The 22,069-nt window shown below is 37.3% G+C and overlaps 2 protein-coding genes and 1 non-coding gene across 4 annotated transcripts; 1 reads left to right on the top strand and 2 right to left on the bottom strand.

Moving 5' to 3' along the window:
* Nucleotides 1-623: 623 nt before the first annotated feature.
* Nucleotides 624-5,319, bottom strand: LOC147862547 (Transducin/WD40 repeat-like superfamily protein). 2 transcript variants are annotated; one of them, XM_087321248.1, is made up of 3 exons: nt 5,237-5,284; nt 3,603-3,702; nt 624-1,932 (listed from the first exon to the last, which is right to left on the bottom strand). In XM_087321248.1, the coding sequence occupies exon 3, from the start codon at nt 1,925-1,927 to the stop codon at nt 854-856; it is 1,074 nt and encodes a 357-aa protein (XP_087177374.1). In that variant the 5' UTR covers nt 1,928-1,932; nt 3,603-3,702; nt 5,237-5,284; the 3' UTR covers nt 624-853. The 2 variants fall into 2 exon arrangements, with proteins under 2 accessions (XP_087177374.1, XP_087177373.1); XM_087321247.1 differs by lacking the exon at nt 3,603-3,702 and having other exon boundaries at nt 5,237-5,319.
* Nucleotides 5,320-12,012: 6,693 nt separating this feature from the next.
* LOC147862546 (aspartic proteinase nepenthesin-2-like) lies at nt 12,013-13,708 on the bottom strand. The gene has a single exon (XM_087320685.1). The coding sequence runs from the start codon at nt 13,693-13,695 to the stop codon at nt 12,016-12,018; it is 1,680 nt and encodes a 559-aa protein (XP_087176811.1). The 5' UTR covers nt 13,696-13,708; the 3' UTR covers nt 12,013-12,015.
* A 7,755-nt stretch (nt 13,709-21,463) lies between these two features.
* On the top strand, nt 21,464-21,544 carry TRNAS-AGA (transfer RNA serine (anticodon AGA)). The gene has a single exon. It is a non-coding gene; the product is annotated as a tRNA-Ser (tRNA).
* The last annotated feature ends 525 nt before the right edge of the window (nt 21,545-22,069 follow it).

Raw genomic sequence — 22,069 nt, 5'->3', positions numbered from 1 at the left:
TCTTAAGAATAATAATTAGGATGAGAATAATCATGTTGCAATGGCTTGATCACGCACACAATAGGCTGATGTAACTCCAAATATATAGGACAAATGCCAAAAGAGAGTAAAAAGAAGCCCCTCAGCAACAGCTAGTTAATATGTAACAAACTTCCAAAAAACTCTGATCATTTTTTTGCTAGAACACCTTTTTAATGCATGTCATTAGAAGGCACCCATCTCAAATATATTTTTAACGATTGAGAAGGATTATTTACACAATTCATTTTCATAAAGCTTTATGCATGCAAACCAAAAAACATTTTTCACAAACTCTTTCTAGATTTGCCAATGATCAAATACAAGGAATTTTGAACAAACCAAGCATTATATAGTTTCATAAGATCAACCAAGCATTATATACTTTTGAATTGGATTTGACAAAAGCATCAGTCTGATCCCAGCTTTTCCATTCACTCCATGGAAATATAATCTCCCCTATATTAACAAGACACCATGGGATTCACATCACTAAAATCAATAGCGTGAAATTACATGAGCATGTAACAATTCCCAAGTTCAAACCACATTAATGACCTTATGTTTCCATTCTTTCACATTCACAATTGTAAAACAGACAAGGCTGAAGGAATTACCAAACCACAATTTTTTTAGCAAAAGGTGCAACATGTCCATGACTTGAATATCATATATTCAAACTTTCCCTAGATGGACATGAAGAGCACAACTTTTACAAAAGTACAGTAACTCTTGTCAGTAGTCTTTAGACATGGCATGGTGCAGAAGATCACCTCTGCCATGTGAATAAGGAATACAATTCGTAAACTAACCAGACAATAAAAACAAACAGTTACTAGAACAAGTTGCCAGACTCTATCTCTCCGAGATATATCTGCTTATCACTACTGCATGATCCAATTATAGGCTCTTTTGGATGGAAAACACACTCATTCACCGATCCCGAATGACCTGGAAGCTTATAAAGAATCCTTCTTGATGTAGTATCCCATATATATACCATACGATCAGCACTGCCTGCAGTTACCTTACTCCCATCAGCAGACCAACTACACTTCAAAAGGTTCTTCTCAAAATTGTGTTGATGACCAGTCAGAACTTTTACACACCGATTCTGTGGTGCATAAGGCCGCATATCCCATATGCGAAGAGTGCAATCCATAGAATTGCTAAGAAGATAAGACCCATCTGGACTAAGCTCCATTCCTGTGATGGTATCGGTATGCCCTTGGAGATGCATCATGACCTCATTCTTCCTCAGGTCCCACACTTTGATTTCATTATCGATACCTCCACTATAGACCTTATCTGCACCATCGGAAAAACCAACAGCTGTGATCTGATACTTGTCAGGTAGTGTTTGTATTGCACCACGATGCCGAAGATCCCATAATTTGGCGGTGCCATCATCAGATCCACTGACTACAAGTGGTGGACCTCTTCTTGCTGGGCAGCAAGCATTGACAAAAGAAGAATGCTCAGCCATTTTCTTTACTTGCCTTCCCACCTCAGCATCCCATGCCCGAAGTGTCTTATCTGGACTGGCTGATACAATTTTTGACCCATCCGCAGTCCAGTGAAGATCTAGGACTGCATTTCGATGGCCTTTCAATACCATGAAATTATCATTTTCACCATATACATTCCAAAGGAAAATGTCCTTGTCATGAGAACCAGATGCTATAACTTTTCCTTCAGGATGAAATTTCATGGTATAGATTGCACCTTGATGTCCTGTAAGCAGCATAATAGGAGACTCGAGACCTGAAGTCCTTCTGATTCCATTAAAAGATGGCTTTGGGACTTGAATACTTCCATTAACAGTGGTTAAAATGCCCTCAGTTTGCTGCCTTTTGGCTGCCACTGGCACCAAAGCATCTTCAGCGGGTCGTTTTGGAGCAAGCATCATATCGCCTGTATTAAACCATAGGAATGTTCTTAATGCAGAGAGTAAAATCATCCATAATTAGAAACATATTGCAACCTTGCACCCATGACTAACTACTAGATATTCTTCAAGTATTATTCGAACTTTTTTGTGGCTTGCTTTATTTTCAATCAGCATTTGAGTGCCACTATGTATAGTGTCTTTCTGACAAGCTTGTCCTGTCCCTGGTCTAGCATTAGTTTGTTCTCTCTGTCTGTCGGACAAGCTTGTCTTGTCCCTGGTCTAACATTAGTTTGTTCTCTCCTCCATGTGGACATCATCCAAAGACCAACTCACAAGATTCAGTCAAAACATTAGATCCCATACAGGGACATTTATTATCCAAACAGAAACATTACTATGTGGAAAGACCAGTTATCCTGAGCTCTGCCCAGGATTCTGGAGTGACTTCTAGTTACAAGCACCTCTTCAATATGTGATTCATTATTTGAAGTTACGCAGACGGGCAAATAATATGTCGAAATGAAATAAAATCTATCTACCTGTATATTTCAATCATTTCTAATGTATTGACTAATCATATGTTTATTCGCAATTTCAGCATGTGCATAGCAATTGGATGCTTCATATCATAGGGGAAGCGATGAAATTGCCACATTTTTACAGTTGTTCAAAGTTTCTCTATTGTTCTCCTTCTACTGTCTACACCAACTCTTCTATCCTTTGCCATCATACTATTTTTAGCCAATTCCCAACTCCTTGTTCTTCACTCTTCTCATGCAGTCCATTGGATTTTCATGTATGCAACGGGCAATGAATATTTCAATTGTTTCCAATTTATCAACCAGTCCAGATGTCCAATGTTGATTTCCTTCTACTGTTTACTCCAACTCTAGTATCTTTTCCCATAAATCTATTCACAATCATTTTCCACTCCTTGTCATTCATTCTCCGCACATCGTCCTTTGTCATCAGCTTGAAGTTATGCAAAGGACAAGTAATATGTCAAGTATAAACTGTGACATGTTGCCCTTCTATACTGTAAGTAATGAAATGAAATTTATTGACCATTTCTAATTTATTGACTAATTACATATTCATCGTCAATTTCTTTGTGTGCATGGCAATCAGATGCTTCAAATTGCAGGCGAAGAGATCAAATTGCCATTTTTGACAATTATACACACCTTCCCCAACAATCCTTTCCGACCAATCTATTCACAGCATTTTCCCCACTCCTTACCCTTCACTCTCCACATGCCATCCTTTGGATTTTCTTTCAAGATGCACAACTTACATTGGTCCCTGGATTTTCTTTCAAGATGCATAACTTACATTGGTCCCTGGATTTTCTTTCAAGATGCATAACTTACATTCGTCCCCATCAAACATAACATTTATCCATATGTTTCTGTATCTTGTCTTAACTTATGTCAAGCACTGTTAAGTCAGGGTAATCTTTCAATATCTGGAAGCTTAAAGTTAGTTTAAATATGTTGGTGTGTATTACATCGTGTACCAATGTCGAGATTTCATACATGGATTAACTGTAATATATTTTTACGTCTTTTACATTCTACAAATTTTTACGCCACAGTTCCCTATTCTCCTTTTTCCAAACTGTTTACCTAGTACCATCAAGTTGATTATATACCTAGTTCCCTTATTGATTATATACCTACCTCCTGTTACTTACCCCTGATACCAAGTTCCAGCCCCACAAAAGGCTAACAGCATAGTCACGAGGATAGTCATTTTCAGCTCTCTGTTCCCAGTCTCATTTCTTTTTTCCTTTCCTGTCATCATATGTTATAAAAGGAAATAGGAATTTTCATCCTATCCTTTTCCACATGGGACCATGAATCAAAGATGGATCCACTTGCATATGCTAGAGTATGGCCTTAAAACTTGGGTGTTTGATTCCTATGGAGGGAATTTAGTTTAGTTTTTCATATAATATTAAACCTAATTTCTACTAACACTCAAAACTTCAGAACACCAAAAATCCATCCCTCCCATTTTGGAAACTTTACTTAGTTACGTGGAATATATTCCGGCTACCAGTCATCCTGCATGCAATCTGTCAATGAGAATAAGCACAGCCATGGTCTGATATTGAGAGACAGTGGAGGCCAATGCTGTAATGACATACACCCAGAGCTAGTGCAGAAACCGTCAGGTAATCCCATGGGGGTGAATACAAGTGGCATGAGACATACATCCCTTGTCCATGGTTGTTTCCCTGGCAGAAGGATGGGGAGCCATTGAACAGTGATAATGGTCAGGTGGTTTGTCCAATTAACAATTCTAGGTGGTCTTGTAGCTCGGGAATCCTTGAGAGTTCATTTTTACGGTCTCCCACAGAATCTCTGCTCAAGTCAAAGATTAGACTGGAAATTTCCAATAACTTGGTCAGCATTGAGATCGTAATTGGCAACAACAGTTTTGTGCAACAACATTTGCATCAAGGGAATGAGTGAAAGTCCATTGTTAATAGTTTCTGTAATGATTGAAAGTCCAGCAGAAAAATGCATGTGTACGATCAAAATAGTTAGGGAAAACACGTGTTTCTGTGCTTGGGATACAGTAGGTATTTCTAGGAAGGAACAAATAAATCCCAGTCAATCAATATACCCTGACAATAGTTTCTCAAAACGAGTATTTTCATGCTTAAAAATGTGCCTTTCCAGGCATTTGCAAGTGTTTCGAACTCGTTGCGCTCATTTTGGGGAGGTAATTGGAAGCATACCCCACCTTACTGGCACCATTAGCAACACTAGCATTAATCTGTGTAGTCTTTCTCTTCTGTATGTTTGTTTGATAATGCCTCGAAATCCCCTACTGACAATCTCATGGAAAATAGGATGCTTACCACAGAGAAATTACAAATAAAATACATATCTTTCATTCTAGTGGATTCAAGACATATGGAAATGGTCCGCAATATGGTGTTCAGGAATATTTGAATGTGCATGCCAAGAAAAAAAAACAGACCCTTAAAACCTAAAACACAAACTAAACCCTGATCGATGAACAGAGGCTAACCTTAAACCCATCCAATCAGTGATCTTCTTCTACTTCTAAAGCTCATATACTCACAAAAGCTCTCTGCGAAATTTCCTACCATGTCGTGGACACCGAAGTGCGCATTAAATCCAGAAAAGCAGGGGAGAAATAGCAAAGCAAACTAAAGGAAGTAAGAAAGAAAATAAGAGCGGCAAGCATGGAGAAAAGAACCGAATTTTAAGAAGCAGAAGAAACACGGGAAAATACATAACCGAGACAGAGACAGAGACAGAGACAGAGACAGAGACAGAGATTCGAGCATACCTCGACAGAGACGAACCTTCGAGTGTTGGATCTCCTTCTCTGTAGGAGAGACAGAGTCATTATAGAAATACATGGCAGGGGTAATCGTGTAATTTTAGAAATCCAAAATTACATACAATACCCCTAGGTTTTCAGGCCCAAACTACATACACCCCACACATTGACCTTCGCGTCCACACGCAAATTTGATATGGTACGGATTAGTCAAGAATGGCTATGGCTACCATTCGCAACCACTCTCCTCTAACCAGCCACTTGCTAGCTATCGGCCGCACAATCCATGGACACCTTTTCCTATAGCTACTAACTGCGTGGTCATTAGCACTAGTCATCTCATGATCACGAAGCTTGCCCATTACCTATCACTTCGTTTTCTCTTGCCTAATCAAGAATTTTTGCCAGACTAACCAATTGGGCAATTAAATGAATAGTTTCTCCTAATTTCACCTTGGGCAAAGACTAAAGTAACTACCTCCTTAATTGTTGCAAATTTTGGGCTACTTATCAACTTCCCTTCTTTTTTATCCAATTACTAACTATGCCTTAGTTCCTATAGTTTTTGGCAATTTGCAAGTGATTCACTCCAAAATTGTTAGAATCTTAATTAACGTTAAGCAAAATTAACAAGGAAAATAAGGAAGGGAGGGTGTCAATCCCCTCCTAGTGAAGGTGAGAAACATATCCAAGTCCCTTACCGGTCTCCCATATTACCGTGTACGAATATGGATCATGTTACATGCATGACCATAATTTATCCTCGTGTATAGAATACTACGATACAACTTGTCACGGGATAAATTATGGTCATGCCCGTAATTTATATTGTGGTAAGTTGTACCGTAGTATTCTATACACGAGGATAAAGTATGGTAATGCTCGTAACAGATCGTACCTTGGGTTTGAAGGTGAAGGAGGCACACGTGTATGAAGCTAGAGCTTCGCCACATAGTCATAGTCTCTATCTCAAAAAAATAAAGAAAAGATATCTCCTTTTATGAAGGTAATCGCTAGCCTTCTTATACATGCTCAAACCCTAGGCCCTTGTATGTTTCATAGTTAGTTGTTTTTTTATAAAAAGTAGCCAATTGATGAAACACTCTAAAGTTGTCTCCCACTGTAAGATTAAGGTAACTCAATCCTTCCCGATCATCCTTACAAATTAGCCCACAACTACAATTATGATTATGATCACAATATACTCCCCCTCTCTAAAATATTGCAATCTTGCAATGAGAAGTCAGGGAAGTTTGCTTTAAGAGCATCTTCTTGCTCCCAAGTAGCATCCTCAATCAAACCATCCATGCATTTGATTTTAAACACTCGAATATGCTTAGAACGTGCATGTTTAATTTTTTAATTGAGAATTCCTTTTGGCTTATGAAGTTTGGATGGCAAATCCTCAAGAGTAACCAGAGATTTAATGAAAAATGAATTACCATCAGAACTTAAGAGCTCTTTGAGATGGGTGACATGAAAGATAGGATGGACTTTGATGCCAACTGAAAGGTCATGGGATAGGCAGATGAACTTATATGCTACATGACTGTGAAAGGTCGACTGAAGTGTGGGCCCAATTAACACACTTACCCATAGACAACATTATAGAATCATCAGGCACATGTAAAAGCACTTTTTGTCTTGAGGGGAAATCATAGGGTTGTCAATGTTGGTCAGCATAAAAGCGAGCTCTATCTGTTTTTATATTATCCCGAGCTATATGCAACATGTCGTTCATATCCCTTAGAAAATTTTGTGTACTTTGTTGTAGCTCATCACGTTGAATGTTGACATCGATCGAGCATGTGGCTAAAAACTATCCATCAACGTAAAATGACTATATCTAGTTATTGTATTTTTAGAGCCATTCTAAAGCAAACTCCAAAATAGGAAATATATTGTTCCCATTTAGTAGGTTTCTTAGCTACGTGTGCTCAAAGCATATCCTCAATGATTTTATTAACAAAAATTATGAGAGAAAATAAATGACAATCTTTTGTTCAAGAACCCAGAAACCCTTGGGTGACCGACCACCCATCATCATTTCAAAAAAATTAAAGGAGCACAATTTCAATTGTTCTCTCAACATCTGAAGGAATTCCTTTTGCAAGCAAGTTATTGTTGGCAAGGCTTCCTAATTCATGAGGCAAATTTTTTTTCTATGAAAGCAAACTTTTGGCCTATATCAATAAGCACTTAAAATTTGTGTGTCTTCATGACCTATCCATAAACATCCATTACCCATATTGATCTTCAAAGTCAATTTATATATTATATAACACAACTAACTTTTATAGTTGGTAAGCTTATATTTGAAATGTAGTAGCAAACTTATCCATGTTGCATATTAAACCACTAAGATTTGAAATATAATAGCAAAACATGTCAAGCCTATTTCCAAGCCCCTTTCTGTACTCACCCAAATTGCATTAACACTTGATGTATATAAATGCATAGTCAATCATACTATTGCACTCTCATAATCATCAATTACAATGCTTATCACATTTGAACCTATATCTGTTCTCTTATGTAATTGGGTCATAGTGTAATTGCTATCAACATAATTAATTATCAGGTAACTATAAATTAACCCACAATTAATATCCGCAAATTTGTCTAATTTCATCTCTCTTTTAATATCATTGATGAATTTTGTAAAAGTAAGATTTTTTGAAATGATAGAATATGGTTTGGGTATTGATATTGGAGAAAATTCCCTTATCCATCCCTAAATGTCCCTAAAATCTTGTTATCTCCCCAAATGCCCCTAGTGAACCCTAACAAAGAGAATTATAAGGGGATGAATAAAGTGCGTCATTACACAAATAGCACAAATAAGAAAGAGGGAATGAATCAACCTATCTAGTATCCACTAGACTTCTCACCTCCTATGCCACGAAGATGTTGGAGCCCCTTAGAGATTTAGGAATGAGTTATAATGTCCCTTAGAGATTTAGGAATGAGCTAAACATTATAACTGGGAATAAAGGTAATATGAATAAAGCTTTATACCCTCCAAGTGCAAAAGGAACATAATTGTAATAAGGTTAAGGAATAAATATAAAGGTGAAACTATAAACCTTTTGTAAGGGTTCTTCATCATTATAATCCTAGAGCTAGAGCTTAAACCATTCTTTGTCACCCTAATCACTTTCTTAACTAAAAAATGAAGCATATTTAGCCTAATTAACCATGTAGACTGATGGAAGCTTAATTTTGTTGATGATTTCCCATCTTGTCACTCCTTACATGAGACCGAGGCCACATACTATGAAGCATGGTCAACTAATAGAAATGGAAAAGTACAAAAGTAAGGGGGAGCAATACTTTAATCCTCCTTAATAGTCAATTTTGGATGTAATCAAGTGAGGATGACAAAGTTCACATACTATGAAGCTTAGTCAACCAATAGAAATGGAAAAGTAAAATTAAATAAATGCACAATGAAATGACCAATTTTCTTTGGCTCATTCTATTCATTAGCCTTCACACACAACACCTATCCAAAACACAGGGGACAAAGAAGCGAAGTAAAGTGATCCTAAGGAAATGTGAAGCAGTAATCATGATTATATCAACAAACCACCAAGAACTTCCATAATGTGACATATCATTTCAATATACTACATTTTATGATCAAGAATATCTCAATGAACATGTTGCAATGTTATTGGGTACATGGAATGTGAATCACTTGTCACATGATTGAATGTTAGGCAATCAAAAGCTTGAAAAGTAGGAACATTCTGTCCTTAAAAGTCAAAGCATTAGTTGGTTATAATCAGCTTGCTTTGAACAAATTTGCTTTCCAAATATTACAGCCTTACCCCTGAAATGACTGAAGGAAAGCAAATTGGATATGAATTTCTACATTTGAAAACAACATTGTATGCTAGTGGCACAATATTTGTCAACCTACTATTTGGACAATTCAAGCCCACTTTGTAAAGGAATAACATAGATGATGTGTTTTTAAATAGATTGGTTTATATATTATGGAAGACCTTGTGTACAATAAATTATTCAAGTCTCATGCAATGGCATGATCAAACAATTGTAGCAAACGGGAGGAATTTAATGAGGGACATTGTTTGCAATGCAAACCTAGTTTACAATAGATTTCTCAACAATCCCATATGATGACATGATTATAGGAGTTTGGCAAATGAAAAGTATTCAATAAGGGAAGTTGTTTGTGATTTAGACCTTGTGCATAATAAAAATTTCACATTGTTCTTTACTCTGGTGTATACAAATTCTTAACATAAGTTTGAAGGAATTCAAAATAGCTCTTCTTAAATGTATGATCATACTCAAAGAAATGTAATCAATCTCTTAAACTCAATAAAAAATAAAGTTAATCGCAAGTAAATATGTGTCTCACTTGTGTTGACTAATTGTACACATGACAATACGTGTTCTGCATAGAAATAACATCATTCCTTATATCGAACTTGCAAGATTACCATCATTTTAACATTGACCCACATGGTATGCAGGCTTTTGAAGTGTTTCACTTTTGAAGCTCCACATCATCGCCCATACATGCTAATGAGAGTATTACAAATGAAGATATCGGATTCTTGAGAGGATCCAACGATATCGTGATGAAATCGTTTGCGATTGTGCAAATCTTCAAGGCTCAAGCAAGCTTTGAGGAGAAGAGCAACATATACATGCCCATGAGGCCGAACCTTGTGATTCGGGTTATTCTCGCGTTCTCAATGCATCTCCTCATAGAGATGGATTGCTTGCTTGGGTTCTCCATTTTCACACAGTGCCGAGACGATACCACTCCATGCAAACACATTGGGAGACTGTAGTTTTGCAAAGACTATGCTTGCTTCTAGAAGATTATAACCACAATAACTACCACCAGTTATGGAAGAAGGAGCCAAGAGCTAGAAGAGGCGTATAAGGTAGCTCCCTACTATAGTGTTTCTTTCTAGTGAGCCATCACTCACCATCATCAATATCGTCGTGTTGAAGTATGAGGCAATGTGTTTCTCTGCCCACATCAATGTTTCTGGTGTTGATACCATCCTGTAGAAGAGAGCTGAGAAGCTTGATCACACTCCACTCCGTCTGTGCCTGTGTTCTTTTACTAAATGATCTTTTCACTGTCTCTAGCTTCTCTATATCATTCATCTACAAAATTTTGCCAACAATATATACAAAATGAACAGGGGAATTTTTTCCCCTGTTCTGATATGCAATTCAGATGCATGAAAACAGAGGAAACAAATAAAATCTCTCTATGAGGAACGACCCCTCCCCCAAATGCCCATAAAATTCTTGTTGTTTCTCTTAGAATGAATGAATGGCATGGGGTCTGGTTTATGGGTCGCCCACACAAGGCATACACTCTAGATAGGGGCGAGACAAGTTTGTGTGATTCATATTGATGAACGATAATAATGCACACTACGATCAAGGCATCTATTAGCTTCTTCAAATTTCTAAGCCCATTTGTTGTACCCATGTTATGATTCGCCCGATCTCTAGAACCATGAAGAATCAACGGTTTATTCAAGTGCATGACGATCCCCTTCCCAATCACACCACAACCTTAAACTGGGGTACGCAATGCATACACTGCCTCTCACAAATTTGTTAAAATGAAGTATGGAAGAATAAATTCCGTAAGATTCTTGTCTATGATGAAGCAAACATGTCTATGATGCATGCAACTACCGTAGCGACTACCTTACACAAGCATACCTATCGAGTCTTCATACATGTGCATCACCTGACAAGCTCATACCCATGTACATATTCGATTGCTATAAGTAGGTGCCACACATCAAAAAGAAAAGTAAGTACAAAACACGCAATGTAAGCCAAGCATTCATATTGTACTCATGACAATGTTCTATGAGAAAAATCATGGAACATGTCTGCCGCTAGCATTTTGTTCCGATTTCTCCCAAATTGCTATCGGTGGCCCTATAGGTACATACATGTGTAGTTCTCCATGGTTTGCACACTATATCAACAACACATTCTGCACGGGAATCTTGATAATAAGTGCAACTCACCCTACCAATTTCTTTATTTCTCCAAATGCCCTTTGGTCGACCCCCCGCCCTATTACCCTCACGCGATTATATGCACTAATTTGAGCAATTTGTTTATGCAGTGGGAATGTTTTCAAACCATCCTTTAGCTCTCTCTTTATTTACGAGGGGTGAGACAAAGGAGCGTGTTGTATACAACGTATTAAAACAAAAAAACTTAAGGTTACATTCAAGTGAAATATGTGGGAAGATCTAGCCTTTTCTTCCTTTTTATGCTTTTTTGGTTGGACTTGGCCTTTTGCTTTTTTGTGTTTGATTTGTTTTGGGGTTTTGCTTTTTGTTTTTGTTGGGGTTTAGTCAACTCTCATCATTTGCTTGCAAGATGCTCAGACGTTTATCACCAAATATTTTTCTACACGTAATGTAGATGATAGATATAACCCTAGCTTAGGAAAAGTATAGAGGTGGATAACAATGATAAGACCAATATAAATAAGTTGTGAGGTAACACCCTCATTTTACAAGTTTTTAACCCTTCATTTGTACAATTAGTTTACATTCGCTTAATTTTCCTCTCATTTTCAAAGTCAAGGTTGAAGGGCTATGGATTTCTTTAAAAGGCTAGATGTGTAAGAAGCCTCCGTAGTTTTGCAACAATTGAAATGGCCAATGTGGCCTTCATTTATATTCAAAATTGAGAAGCAATAAAAAGGGATTTATATATATTTGAGGGAAATTGTTTCCATGGATCATCACTAGTTTTCAAACAGAATCACATTTCATAGGCACGAATCCTAGTTTGTCATTGTCAAGATCATAGAGAAAATGGGTGTTTTGTTGGAGATAGTTTCCCAAGATAGAAGGACTTGAAGAGGGGGCTTCAAGCATTGCAAGGCAAAGAATAGGCATTGGATTTGAGTCTATCTCAATGAAGTAATTTTCTAACGGGGGAGTGAAAATAGCCCCGTCAACAAAGACAATCGAGAAGGCAGGCAGTTCAACAATGGTATGGCCACTCACATTATAACAATAGTTGAGAATAGGAGATTCTACCTTAGGGTACAAGATTTGAGAATCAAAGGCAAGGACGATCCTCTCAAAAGCATCTTTCACAAAGTAGGTTAATGTTGTTCCAGAGTCAATTATAGTGCCATACTTTCCTTGGGAGTTCTCAAGGACCCAAGTCTCTAACGGAACCTCCACATCCTCTCCACCTACTAACACATTCTTTATACCCAAATAGTAGAATGTGTCCATGGATGTATTTGTGAGGAACTTGGTATATTGGACATGAGGGTGGTAAGCAAGGGAAATGTCATCTCCGAAGGTCAAGGTGCTATTGATGCTAAGATTGTTGTTCCGATCAACCAAACAATAAGAGAATTTGTGATGGCCAAGTTGTTTACGCATTTGCGAAGGGAAAGAAAGGGGGCCTTTACCAAGTCCTAGTAGGCCTCCTGCCCCTAGAAACAAACCTTCATTAGAGTGTCCACACCCAAAGACAATGTCATCCAAACTAACCGGTTCCCCATTAGTAAGGCTAAGGGTAACGGTTTCGAGGGCTAGATCCCCGGTCGAATTGGACTTATCTCCATAGGTATATATATACTTGCATGCATCAGTAGACCTATTATGCTTGCAAGTTATATTTTCATTGTAGTTATCATCCTTGTGATTGACAAGCTTACACTTTGGATGGGAGCAAGTCAAGAGCTTGTAGGAGGATGAAGTGTTGGGACTAAAGATTGGACCTTGTTGTGAGTAACAGCTCTTACAAGGGTCACATTGGGTCCAAATGAGGTCACTTCCGGTGTCAATGATGAGAGAGAAGTGCCTAGGAGGGGTGCCCACATACACATCCATGAAATACTCGCCCGACCCAAGGCTCTCACCTGACTCCACACTACTCTGGATCGTAGTCACCTCCGATGATGATGCCGACCGTGATGTTGTTGTTGTTGTCAATAATGATGTGGTCTTTGTCACCAATGATGCCCTTGGTTTCATCGTCATTTCGGTTGATGCCGATCCCGCCAAAGACTCCATGCCCATACGAAAAAGGTGTCGCCCACGAATTCGTGCCGAGTCCCTCCGGATCGCCCGATGCAAGGATTGTGGCTTGGTTTGGTTCTTGTGTAGAGGGTGGGTATCCCTGTGCTTCATGGAGATTCTCATTATGCCATGGAAATTCTCATCAATAGATGTTAACAATTTGTTGGGTGCACGAGGATCTATCTTAATGCCACTGTTAATTGCATCAAGTACGTTCTCATTATGATGACGAGCCTGATTCACTATGAGAGAGTCTGAGCTGTGTGGATCATGATCATTGAGAAGAATGAGAGGAGTCAGAGCATGGTTAGGCGTAGGGCATAAGTGAGCACAAATAAGGAGGAGGATTAGGGAGTAATTAGAGGGATGATTAGTGATTTTGGCAAACATATTGATGATAGTGATAAACTACTTAGCTTGTGTGGGTTGAAACTTGAAATGATAAGATAATTTATAGAAAGAAATGAGGGGCGGAGTAGTCAATGTTATGGCTGGGCATTTTCAAACCTAAATCAAGACCATGGTTTCTAAAATGCCCTTTGTTGGACTATTGGTACTCTCTAATGTTATAGCAATAAATGAGAGGGGGGTTCAAGCTCTACCATGTTTGGACTATTGGTACTCTCCAACCTTGTTCATCGGGGTTCTCGTGGTCGGGACATCATTTCATCAAAATATTATCATCAAAATGCATGTCATGACAAATGCCTTAAGACTACTTATCTACCGACAACATGTTGGCACAACTCGTTGTGAATACCACTATAGCTAATATAACCAGTAACTCAGTGTGAATGCCACCAATTGAATATTGCCAATGTCACTGGGTATGTTGTGAAAAGTCGGTCATTGGGAGGTGAATCTCATATGCTCTTTCGGTGATCTTAACATCATATTGCACTAGTCATTTTATATTATAGGTTACCGTATTGTGAGCATTGCCAAACGTTCAACCCCAAGTTTTCAAATTTTGAGGTGTTTAGAAGCTCACTATTCGAACGAACCCCCTTGCATTGTCCATTCTTTGTCATGGTTGTACCCTTCCATTGAGTGTTTCCAAAGCTAATCCCCAAATTTTCCAAATTCCTAGGTGTCAAAATGGTTACCCTTTCTAACCCCTCATATGGTCACCTCATCATCTCATAGAAACCACTTCGTATTCTACCATTCTCATAAAAGTCCATATTTCAATTTTTCAATACAATGCTTCATCCCTCTACCTTTTCACATTGGTGTATTTGACGAACTAAAACTTTGAAACAGTCCAACCCAAGAAATAAGACTTGTCATAAGTTGCGACCTTTTTTTACTAGAATAGTTGGGTTCCTTACTTGCCAATTGAAAGCCTTGGAATGCTAACAAGAATCATCATCGATTTAGTACGTGTGGCAGTCTAACAAGAATATTTCTCGAGCATTGAGTAGATATGTAAAGTAGGGCAAAGTATTGAAAGCACGTACTACAACACACTTAAATGGTAAATTGTTTATACACTATTAAAATGTAGCATACATCTATTTTATACACTAAAGTTGGAAATAATAAGGGTCTTGTCCTATGTTTGACCTTTGCCAATTTCAATTCAAATGATTAAATAATGCAGGGACTCTCACGAAATAAAAGAACTTTTGAGTCAATTACCAAGGAATCGTTACAATTGTCAATAACACACAACAACCACCCACCCAATCAAAGACTTTGGGGTTATTCAAAATATATAGTATGACTGTAGTCATAAACAAATCATTTCGTTATTCTATAAGCATTCAAAGTTTTGGATTAGCATGCACATAAGTGATTATTATTGCTTACAAAATCTTTGCATTGTAATGAGGTTCTTGAAACCATTCTCTATCCCACATGTTACTTAAGTTAAGGATTTTAACTAGAGTTTCATTTTTATCACCCCATGTCAGCTCATATTTTCACATTGAAATCATAAATTTCATAAGATTTATCACATGTGAATGCTAACTTATTAAATATTGACAATACATGAGCTAGTTTTGGGAAGAGTTGTGACATTTGCTCCATAACATATCATGATATGAAGCAATGTCGTGCAAAAATACTTATGTGAAAGCTAAGGGTTTTAAGGATTATCATATAAACAATGAAGCATTAGAATTTAGTCATATGCCTTAGATGATCCCATAAGGCGTGATGTTGCCCAATCATCACCATGTGTTGCAATCTTGATTGTGGACATCGATTGAGTTTTTGTAGCAACTTAGCCCCCCATTGGTACATTGTTATGTACCCAACATGTTGGTGTTAGCAAGCAATGGAATGCAAAGGTGAATGTCCATGCACTAGATGCATGCTAACAACAAGATGTTGGATTGGTCGTTTAACCCCTTGGTGGATAGGTGTCCCCATACGTTTGGTTCATCAACGGTTCATCAACATCGTAATTAATCAATTAGGCTACACTAATGAGAAATCTCACTTTTGCATTCAACTTACTATATTGTCCCATATATGAAATTTGTCTCGATCTCATTGAAGCTATTTGACATAGCACATTATCGATATCATTACTATTCACACAATTATTGTGATTTGGATATTAGGCTTCCAAGACTATTGAAAGAATATGATAAAGATGAAAGAAGAGACTTCTTGTAATTTCCCAAGCTTGTGCCTATTCATCCAATGTCTCGGTTCTAACTACATTAGTTATCAATTTGTCGTTCATTTATCAAATTTTCATTCTAAACTTTTTGACTCAAAGGTCAATGTTCAATTGATACCACATTCACCAAGTGGCAGACATGAACTTCAATAGAGTGTTGATGAGCTTCTACAACTCCCCACTCTATGAGAAATTCAAACACAATCATTCTTTGCCTCGAATAAACATAATATCTTAATTGTGGATCTCATAAACTAAATTTCTTTAAGATCAAGGAAACAAATCAAGCCTTTAGATCAAGTGCATTAAGGTGATACACATAAATATAGTATTTTACGCGGTGATTGGATGCTTGTACTCAAAACATTAAAAATGAAAGTCAATAACCCTCACTTTATTCAATATAGGTAATACATCCAAAATAGTGTCCATCTTTGACAACAGTTCTATTGAAAAGAAAATGGGCGCTTCCTTTTCACATGGTAGGGAGATTCTAAATGTTTACATCTCATTCAAAAAACACTAATATAATGTGAATGAATTGTGTGGGTGTTTTGTGAAAGCACATCTACAGAAATGTGTGTGTTTATGTGTGTGCACGCTCACACGCACAAACACTTTTAAGTAACACATTAGGTGGATGGGTGAAACCTCACCATTAGGTGAAAACCACAAAGAGCATGTGCACCAAGATAGATTGAAAAAGTAATGCATAAGCATGCTTGTCAATATCATGAGAAACATAGTGGGATAGTTCAAAGGGAAACCTAAATAATAAATATGGATCGAAATCTAATTTGGCACCAAGCTCCTCTCCCTCTCTCATGTTACCTTCATGCCAGACAAATATATGTTGTACGCAATAATTAGATCAATCTAAACAATAACAAGATTTACCTCAAAGCTACACAATGGTTTGTGTGCCAAGATTGTAATCTTAGATGAATAAAAAGCTCTTCAAGAAGAGCAAATGAGGAATAAAAAGAAAGGTTAAAGATCTACTAAAAGATGTAAAGATACTTGAGGAGCAAGGCCTCGAGAACAAGTAGGCACACAAAAGTTATACCAACCAACTCCCCATGGAATGTGGAGATTGGCATACAGGGGACGACCAATGAATAATGTATTATACTTGGGAGTGTCACTTGCTAGCTAAATGAATTTTAGGTTTGGGTAAAAATCCAAACCACAAAGTTAAGGAGGGAGGCGATGTACAAGGAGCGTTGTACAAACTTCGATATGGATTAAAAATCCAAACCATGAAGTTTAGAAGGAGGGACGCCATGTTTGATTAAGGGCATTGAAAGAATATGTTTCTATTGTCAAAATAATGGCACCGATGATATTCCTTCTTTGTATTTGAATGCAACATTTGTGATCATGATGTTGACTTTTATGCTTGATTAGATAGTCTAGAAGATTGCTCTTGTTTACTTCAAAGCCAAATCAGGAAAACAACTATTATCTTTTGTGACATGAATGCATGTAAGAGAGCTTTGCAACATGGCACATGCCAATATTTCACACCACCTATATGTCGGATGTGAGAGGACATACACATGTATGGTCCAACTTTTAGGGATTAAACACAATCAAATGAAAATTTTGGGAATCCACTTTTAAATGTGTAATTGTGGCCAAAATGCCTCATCGCAAATTATGTAACTTTATGGAGTGATGTTGATGTTTCCATATGTAGAATACACAATGGGAATTATATGATTGGTTGAATGTATTCTAGGAAGGTGTCTTAGATTGGTACACAAATTTTTTCTTGGTCCATTGATTGGAATTGGAATGTGAGGGTTTATGATGATTCATCTTGAAGGACTCAAGTATGTACAATTTGACCATGATGCAAAACAACCATATTTGTAGATAAACGTTTAGAGAGTACATATAACGCTAAGGTGGTTGAGGAGATGGTACAAAAGACAAAGCTTCAAAATTATTCAACAATACAATACAAATATGAAGCTTTCAAGGAAGTCATTTGCCATGGACAAAGGAATATGTTTTGGTATGAACGAGAGGTCTTCCATGGCATCAATAAATGTTCATCAAAGAAGAAATGGGTTGATAAGGAATGCCAACAAGCCCAAAAGTACCGGATGAAAATAGATGTTGCAAAAACATAACACACATATGTGGCAAATTCTGGACAAACACAGAGAGAAGGGGAATCAATCAAGAGTTATACAAACTCAAATCTTATGCACTTATGCATTGTGAAAACCAATATAAGCAATCAAATGCAAGGATGAATATGGTATTGTGCTTTGGTAGTATGCATGGATTCCTTCTTCACTATATACTAAAGGCGTAAGAAATTGACCACTTTGGGAAGGCAAGACAGCGTCAACGTATCAAGCTTGAATGGCCAAGAAGGGAAACCATGCTTGGATCGGTTGCACAATTGGAATTTGGAATGCTTACATAAAGATAGGGATATAGACAATTTAAACAATTGGATGATAGTTTTCGTGTGATAAAATTATTGCATGAATTGTACGTAGAGAGTGACTAGCTCCATGTGTGGCTATGAAGATGCTCAATTGACAATAAGGATAAAATTTTGCACCAAACTAAGAAATACTCTTCTTCTCAAAATGAGCAAACCCCATTAGCAATCATACCAATGAGAGCTCATATCATTATTTGCCGTTTGCATCGTTGATTCCATATAACTAAGCCTCTCACTTTCAAAACATTATCAAACCTAAAATATATCTACCCAAATTCCTCACTCAACCATGATGTGCTCTCTAAATTACAATTTGTTAGTAAAATTCTTTAACATTGAGAATCACTTCCCAATTCCACCCGCTATGTGAAATGGTTTCACTTTGGTTCCATAGCTCATCGTTGACCTCCAAGGACAATAATAAAATTTCTTTCTCTCTACAATTATTTTGTGGTAAATAACAATGTAAAATGCATCATTCCTAGTGTCCAACATATCCCTTTGAAAATTCGTGTGATGTTGTTTACAAGGATCTAGTTGAGATGTGGGAAAATATATTGATACCAATTGTACTTCAAGGTCACATTGAGGTATGGAAGGAATTGTGAGGAAAAAAGAAGGATCTTATTGTCAGCATAGTTTAAAGCCTTTATTGAGTTTCTTTTTTCTTTTTTCCAAAGAAGAATATACTCCATTAGTTAAAATGACATACAATACACAACTTTAGACATTACCTACTTCCATATGGGCTACATCACTTATTTATCTTACACTAAATAGCCCACATGTTTGTTCTCCATGTTTCTCATGTCATTCACGCCCCACTATCATCTAATGGGAGGGGGGAACAACCATCTCGGTACTACGTACTGCCATCGTATATCCACTCCAAATTCTGCAGCCATCGGTGTAGTACACCATCGTTTTTTGAAATTCAGCCTCATTAATTCTGAAGCATCATTTGTTCCATCAATCCGCTCATATTGGGCCCTCAATGTAGTTATTAATGTGTGCCATATTAGCTTAATAGACTCTGTTGGAGGCCGTTTGTTTGCTTAAAATACCCTGTTACATCTTGCAGTCCAAATGTTCCATATGATGATGGGTGCTAGCAACATCCATAGATCTCCAATTTTCTGCTTTTGGGCATTACTTGTAGGTGCACTGTTACCAGTGATCAATCAAGTAGTTCCATTCTCCCCTTTGTACATAGTTGTACATGTGTTGTCAAATTTCTCTACGTCATCATCAAGACAATTACAACAAGCATGTCCCCAATTGAGGGTAAATGAGCTAGAGGCATGGCAAAGCAATCGTAATGCCCTTCACCATACAGCCGTAGCCTCATGACATTCCCAGAGACAATGAGAAATGCTTTCTAGTTGTCCACATGCACTACATCTAGGGTTTACATTGGGGCTTTTCGCCCACACCCCTACTAACAAGGCTCTATGCACAATAAGTCATAAGCACATCCTTATCTAACGGTCACCATTGTCGTGCCATATCATTTTCCAGAATTTAGCTAATCTCCTTTCACTAATGCCCTATTGTATCCAAAATTTACGAGCTGCAATATCTGTGTGTTCTTGTTTTAGTATAATTTGCCTCCCGATTTTCGTGTTGTACCTGAAAAATTGCACTAACTTGGCACCATCACTTTGACCTTGAGTTCTCCTTGCCTTTATTGAGTTTTTGGAAAGATCACCTGTAGAAATGTTTGGGTAAATAAGGAATAATGATGAGAAGTCAAGACACAATTATATTAGCCTAGTCGGGATTGGAGGGCAAAGGAGCTAGGAGTTGAGACCAACCCATGAGGCTTGGCAAAGAAATATTTTGGAGCATATGTCGTGTAAACATTCATTAGAGAGCATAACTATAAACAAAGTTTGCTATAGGTCGTGGTTTCAAATCCAAAGTTTTGGGCCTCATGTTACATTCCACGCAATAATCTCAAAGCTTTTTACTTCAGTTCAAGCTCCTGAACGTCTCTGTCCTAAAAAATGTCTTTACAATGCTCTTTTCCACTAATCACAACGTGAGTAATTTTATCACCAACCTTTGTAAGATATATGCCAAATCACATTAAAGAATAGAATTGAGGTATCATAATGGTTTGCACATAATGGATCTAAGAAAATAGGTGAAATTGTTCACTATAAATAATGGTATGTGGATAAACTTTCAACATCAATAACAAAGTCTCTAATGGATGCACTTTAAACATAAAATTTCCAACTTCTCATCAATTTTGGATTTCCAACATAATGACAAAAGAATGTAAATATTTGTTTTAACCCAATCAAAACTCTTGCAATTCACATTATCTTGAAGAAGTTTTTTTCTTGACCTTAAGTCCTACATTTTCGTGCTTAGGCATTGATTGCCCTTTCATAGAAAAATATCGTGGGTAGATAGATGAGACATCCATTTCTAAAGCAAAGAAAGAAAACATAGAGAACAAACATGTGGGCTATTTAGTGTAAGATAAATAAGTGATGTAGTCCATATGGAAGTAGGTAATGTCTAAAGTTGTGTATTGTATGTCATTTTAACTAATGGAGTATATTCTTCTTTTGGAAAAACATAGAGACATAATTTCATAAATACACATCAAGGAGATATTGACATTTCCTATTATTGTGTGTGAAACGTTATCCGTGGTAGCAAAAGAAAAGTTTTCCATTATAAAATTTTGGAACGTGATTAATATTCTCGTAATATTAATATAATGTGAAACGACCTTCGAATGAAAGACATTTGGCGCCCTATCTTTAGGACCCTAAATACCATTCGTATATAGAGTAATATCAAGTATACCCATGGGCCAAAATGTGAAACAACCTTGGAATAATAATAAAAGTTGGCATTATCTTTCGGATCTCAAGTACCTTTTGTATACGGAGTAAATGTGGAAAATTATGTTTCCGAGTGTCTCAACTGGTGGCAGGACAATGCCAAGAGGAATTTTCTATGTTTTCTCAGTATTGATCATGTTTGTTACTAAGTTCTCTATCTACAATAAATAGAATATGTATTGAGTTCTTCAATATAAGGTGGACGTGCCGGAGTGGTTATCGGGCATGACTAGAAATCATGTGGGTTCGCCCGCGCAGGTTCGAATCCTGCCGTCCACGTTTTAGACTTTTCTATTTCTCCTTGTTTCCTTTTGTGTAAATCTCATATTTTCATCACGTTCCACTTGGTTGCTTCCGACGACATCTTCACACAAGACACCGACCAAAAAAGTCAATAGTATGTTTTAAGTATTCATCCAACTGATGGCTAACATGCTCACTCTTTCTATTCCATGGAGGCATTCACAACCATTAGTTTGGTTAATGGTGAGGATACTGAAACCTAGGTTTTAATGTCTCATAGCGCAAGTCAGGAAACAACCAGCACGAAGATCAAGCCATTCCTAATCAATTTTGTGCAACTTTCACACAGAACATTGACTGATAGCCCCATCAAATCACAAGCATACGTGCGTAGAATTGAGTCATTTTAACCACAAACAATAAACAGTCTCCATAATGGTTTCATACAACACATTGATAGATGGCCCCATTGAATCACAAGCAGACATACAGGGAATTGAGTCATTTTCACAATAAACAACAAACAGTCTCCAGAATGATGCATACTATCAGTGTAACGAT

Source organism: Azolla caroliniana, unplaced genomic scaffold (assembly GCF_043228905.1).
Source record: "Azolla caroliniana isolate FFs.n. ecotype wild unplaced genomic scaffold, voAzoCaro1.0.p SCAF_6, whole genome shotgun sequence".
Classification (NCBI taxonomy): domain Eukaryota; kingdom Viridiplantae; phylum Streptophyta; class Polypodiopsida; order Salviniales; family Salviniaceae; genus Azolla; species Azolla caroliniana.
The sequence above is the reverse complement of the archived record's forward strand: the minus strand, read 5'-3'. Positions and strand labels throughout refer to the sequence as shown.